The 5,917-nt window shown below is 41.4% G+C and overlaps 1 protein-coding gene across 1 annotated transcript in view; it reads left to right on the forward strand.

The window, feature by feature from the left end:
* Nucleotides 1-455: 455 nt before the first annotated feature.
* The window catches only part of WDR1 (WD repeat domain 1), a 26,418-nt gene continuing 20,956 nt past the window's right edge, over nt 456-5,917 (forward strand). Inside the window, exon 1 of the mRNA XM_009284153.1 lies at nt 456-513. Coding sequence (XP_009282428.1) covers nt 456-513 — 58 coding nt within the window. The remainder of the gene's footprint in view (nt 514-5,917) is intronic.

A 5,917-nucleotide genomic window follows, 5' to 3' on the forward strand; every position in this document is an offset into this window, starting at 1 on the left:
TAATGTTTCACATGGGGGAATTTACACCTACTTTATGCCTTAAATTAGGAAAACAATTGTTTTTCTTCTTACTTAAGGCAATTACAGATAGTATTCTAATGCATATATCATCTTAAGTGTTATCTTTGTAAGTGACTGAATTCAGTGAAGGAATTCGACTGGAAGTTAGCCTGTGGCAAAGAATTCCATGCGTTAATTATACAATGCTCCTTCCATCACTTCTAAATCAATTGCCTCTTAATTTCAATGACTGTCCCCTTAAGAGGGTGAAAAGGATCTAATTGCCTCCCTGTGGACCACTTGTAACTGCCTATCCCTCTGAAATCCACTTTTACACTCCTGTGCTGTATTTCTGTGCAATTTAACTTGATCGCGTATCAAAATGCCTGCCTTCCCTCTAGTTGTTAATTACTTTGTCATCTCCTCAGATTATTTCTGATACATTTCCTGACAAGATGTCCAAAACAGAATGCTATATTACTGGTGAAAACACAGACCGGGCTGATACAACAGGTGGGTTTTTTTCTTTTTTTGAAAAATTTTCCATATTCTTTTCCTTTCTTTTATACAGCTGAGGGTACTAGAAACACATCTTTACATTTTTGTCAGTTACTGACAAAAACTACCTTTGTTGAGGTAGAATTTAGTGTAATGAGGTCATATCCTTGTATTACTAATAGCTCCAGGTAAAGCTGTATCGATTCAAACATAAAGAGGGATGTAGCTTCTGGAGAAGGGGGACCAACAACGGTATTTTAACAGATAACCCTGTATTTCAGAGCATCTGAGATTAACATTATGTATCTTGAAGAAGAGCGCAGAACTTGGGCCTTTCCAGAAAGGTCCAGCTGTGATCCTCAGCCTAAAGTGCCAACAGCCTTTACCTTTTATTGGCTTTTTAGGGCTCCCACAGTTCTTTTCAACACACAGAGGTCATAGGGAGATAGGGATTCTAGAACCATTTCTTATTGCTTGGACATGTGAAGTGCACAAGTGGTTATTATTCCAATTGTCTCATGACACTCAAGCTTTCCTTCAGATTTTCCCTTGGCTCCCTGACAAAGCTAAGAACCTGTAAAAGAGAGAAATAACCAAGGTTTAGCTCTGTAACAGCTGAAGCTAATCTAATCTAAATAATCTCTCTGTAACAGCTGAAGCTGTCTCATTGGACACGAGGAAAAATCTCGTTACTGAAAGAGTGGTGAAACATTGGAACAGGCTGCCCAGGGAAGTGGTGGAGTCCCCATCCCTGGAAGTATTTAAGAGATGTGTAGATGAGGTGCTTAGGGACGCGGTTTAGTGGGCATGGTGGTGTTGGGTTGACGGTTGGACTCGATGATCTTAGAGGTCTTTTCCAACCTTAATGATTCTATGATTCTAAAACTGTATTGCTGATTTTGCAACCTTCCTCTTACACATTCCCAACCCTTTGCACCAACCCCTGAGCTCATTTAACAGTCCCATGAAACAGGCCAGCATTCATTTAATTGAAAACCAACCTGGCAAAAATTTCATTTGGTTTGGCCCAGTTCTAAGAGATGTAGATGAGGTGCTTAGGGACGCGGTTTAGTGGGCATGGTGGTGTTGGGTTGACGGTTGGACACGATGATCTTAGAGGGCTTTTCCAACCTTAATGATTCTATGATTCTAAAACTGTATTGCTGATTTTGCAACCTTCCTCTTACACATTCCCAACCCTTTGCACCAACCCCTGAGCTCATTTAACAGTCCCATGAAACAGGCCAGCATTCATTTAATTGAAAACCAACCTGGCAAAAATTTCATTTGGTTTGGCCCAGTTCAGGTCTCTGATCTAGGAATGGGAACACACAAGTGCCAGTATCTGAACAAGGGATGATTGCTGATTTTGCAACCTTCCTCTTACACATTCCCAACCCTTTGCACCAACCCCTGAGCTCATTTAACAGTCCCATGAAACAGGCCAGCATTCATTTAATTGAAAACCAACCTGGCAAAAATTTCATTTGGTTTGGCCCAGTTCAGGTCTCTGATCTAGGAATGGGAACACACAAGTGCCAGTATCTGAACAAGGGATGGGGGAATAAGGTGTGGCCTGGGGAAACTCCAAGTGCAGGATTGCAGCAACCCAGAATGAGATTCTCTTCAACTGCAGGGAGCTTGACCTTCACCCATCCAGAACAAATTCTGACCCTGCAAAGGCCAGTGAAACCAGAATTTCACCCTAGTTCTTAGTATGTTTGCATTTTTATATACTGAATGATCATGTTGCTATAGTATTTTTATGAAGATAGTAACTCAAACTATTGTATTTTTTAGCTTTAAGTGTATTTCAGGGTATCAGGGTCAGAAAATATTCATCACAGTCTGTTTTTTTTCCTTGATTCGATGATCAGCATTCTGACACTGACCCCACGTAAGTCCATCTGGAATCAAAATTCAGTATTTCTTAGGGCACAAAACAGAGTATTTATCTTGTTGGTATTTGTAATAAATATTTTATTAATAATATATAATATCTAAAGCACCTACACATTGACATCTGGCATTCTGAAGTCTTGCCATAATAGCAGCAGATATGATGTGTAACATTAATTCTCATTTCAAACTTCTTGTTCCATTTCTGTTTGACTATCTGGGAGCAGTTTTTTCACCATTTAGATCTCAAGACATGGAGATAAACTAGCTGCAGCCTGGAAAAAAAAACACAGCACAAAGAAGTATTTTATTTAACATTCCTTTAAGAAAAGCTGATGGCTACTCAGCATCAGACAAAACTTGTGTGTAAATGCAATGCTATGCTAAGTGATGTGGAAATACCGAAAGACTGTGAAATACTTTCTAAGGAGTTGTTAACATGTGCCTGAGGCTATACTGCTGAGTTGCAAATTTGAGGGGCGTGTTTTCATCACTATTCAAGTTATATTTGTTAGTGAGCAAAGGAGAATGGTAAATAAAGCTAAAAAAACGTGAAAAGTTGCTATAAATTTTAGAAATTCCATGTGCTGAGCAATGCAACAGCATAATCTTTGATTTTTCATTACTTTCGTAGCTAATGGTCTGAAGTCCAACCTTAAGTACACACACCTTCCTCACACAATGTTGTCATTTATGCGTATTGTTATCCTAATGCTGGCCCAGAGCCTTAAGCATAACATTAGTATTCAACTCTAAACACGTGAACAACATCTTTGATATCACATGCCTAATGGTAAACATCTACACGCCTGGAGAACTGAGGCTGCAGGTTATGAGCCTTCTGGAATAGAAATTGATCATTACATATTTTACAATCCACTATATGTATCTGTGATCAACTAAATAAATAATAACATCTGAGCATTCTCTAAAGCAACCTAATATGATGCCCATGTCGTCACTGTGTAATTAATGCTATGAAGATGAAGCACATACTCTAGCAGGTGGCACAGTCACACTCTTTGAAAAAGAGGTAGCGAAACTTGGCTTTCCAAAGTATTCAGAAATGTCTTGATGTGTGCCAAGCGTAAGCCCAGGGGTGGCAGACTTTTCTGGCAGATTTAGTATGGCGGAACGAAGCAGTTAGCACTTGCTGCCCACCCTCTGCCAAAGACTGCCCTCTCCACAGGTATGCCGATGTAAACTGACGTTGGCAGACCCCCACGTAGTCATTCAAGAGAAGAGCCACAGGACAGCTGGGAGCAGTAACTTCTTCAACGCTTACAAATAAATCTGCCACCAAATAGGAGTCAGCTGTGATTCCCCAAGAGGCTGAGCGCTTGCAGCTTGAGCTGGCTGGAAATCTCCGTTCAAAAAAACCCAAAGTGCGAGGACGGTTGTGGAAACATGAAAAAAATGCTAAGATTTGCTAACCAAGTTAATAAAAACTAAGTCAAGTCTTTGCAGAGGGAAAAGTTCATCAATTCCATCCCCCACTATGAGCTATAAAATGGAAGCTCCAGGACCACCACGCCGAGTCTTACCAGTCTACTTCAGATTTGGATTTCTAGCCTCCTAAATACCTGAAGCACTAAAAAAAACCAACAATTGCTTCTGAAACTCTGATTCCACATTTTTCACAGGATTCTCCGCAGGCACACTTGCTACGTCCAAGCCTAGGCCATTATTTGGATATTTATGAGAAGTTAATGAGTAACATATCTGTAATAAATTAGCTACATCATTTCAAGTCATTGTCAAATTTATACTAAAAATCTTAGGATGTGAGCAGAGGTCAGTGCTTTAAGAAACTACAAAGGCAACCCTTGCAGGGAGAGAAAATATCTTCTATAAACTAATGTAGTTGAAAAAATGTAGACATGATTCTGGGCATGTAAGATTTTGTTCATGTACATAAGAGATAATACAGCTTTGGTGCACAAAAACATCTTATGGCAAATGCAGAATCTTTATTTTGTCCTCAGCATGAAATATTTACTCGATAAATACATACAGATTCATTTATTTCTGAAAAATCCAAACAGGTGAAGAAAAAAAAATGTTTTCATACAGATAATTTGCTTTTTACTGGGCACATGGCAATCATTCAAGGAAAACGTAACTCTATGAAGCCACATACTAGACAAGGGAAAAACCCAAATCCATTTAGGGCAAAAGTGAAAAGTACAGAAACCTCTTACAGTAATCCTAGCATAGTTGTGTGCTGCCCGCAATGTTCCTTAAGCAGAGTGGCTGCACAAGCCAACTCAGGACAGGTTCTTGGGGAAGTTTTGGCATCCTTTCATCCTGAACTGCTGATACCTGCCTGCATGAAAGTCTCTATAGCCCTATACTGCAATGCTGATTCTTTCTGCATTTGAGAATCTAAAGCTTTCTCTTTTTTTTTTCCCCCTACCCATCCTCCCAAACCCTAAAGGAGAATCCCACAGGGCTTCCCCATGCCTGTTTTACAGGTCAATTGGCCGAGACCACACCAAGAGCATTGCTGTTACTATATACTATATTTACATGCTGTGCAAGGCATTCCTGTCACACCCATCTATCCTGATGCTTTTTCCCCGTTTGATGTGAAAAAACTAACTCACTTTATGAATGAGGCAAGTTAAAGGGACCAAAGTACAAACCAGCACCCATTTCAGGCATTTCTGCCGCTTAGATATAAATGCTTTGCCTTGCTGTATCATGCAGAACTGATGGTATACTCATGATTTATATTAATAGCATTGGAAAGAAAGAAAAATACAATTTATCCAAAGTTATATAGGAGACATGAAGGATAGTATGTGGTTCTCCTTACAGCTTGCTATCCACGTTAACTTAAGCGGACATCCAACTTGGCCTCAGGGGACAACTCTGAGATAAACTTGCAGTTTGTAAAGCAGCTCAGCAGTATCTGGAATTGAGTGGCACAAAACTATGGGAATATGCCCCAGACATTAATAATGGTTGGACCTGATGTCTTTTCCAGCCTAAATGATTCTATGATTCTAACAATTGTAAATGTTTAAGGGTTAAGACTGATCTTCAAGGAAACGCTGACTGCAGACAGGAAGCACCTTCCCAACACCTCTACAAAAGGAGGAAATCAAGGACCAAAGACCTGCCCAGCCTCTGTGGCAGGAGGTTACTACAGCTGACGCAATCCCTACCTACAAGTATGGTGGTTCCCAAGCAAAACTAAAGGTCTGTCCTCTCAGTAACTTAAGGCACACAGCCGGTGCCCCAACAGCTATCACCGGCACAAAGTCCCCACAGCAGCTACGTTTAGTGATGCCGTGGGAGTCAGAGGCTGCTGCCTCAAGGTGAAGAGAGCCGGCGGGAGCTGCCCCGCAGCCGCCCCGCAGCTGCCCACCACACGACGACAAGAGGGCGGGAAAGGGGCGACAGCGCAAGTGGGGAGGGGGGCTCCCCGTGGCGTGTTTCCCCACACACCCGCAGCTCCCGCTCCCCCAGCGCCCCTAGGCCTCCTTCTCTCCCCGCACCCTCCCCTTCCCTTGGG

Source organism: Aptenodytes forsteri, unplaced genomic scaffold (genome assembly GCF_000699145.1).
Source record: "Aptenodytes forsteri isolate BGI_AS27 unplaced genomic scaffold, ASM69914v1 Scaffold375, whole genome shotgun sequence".
NCBI lineage: Eukaryota > Metazoa > Chordata > Aves > Sphenisciformes > Spheniscidae > Aptenodytes > Aptenodytes forsteri.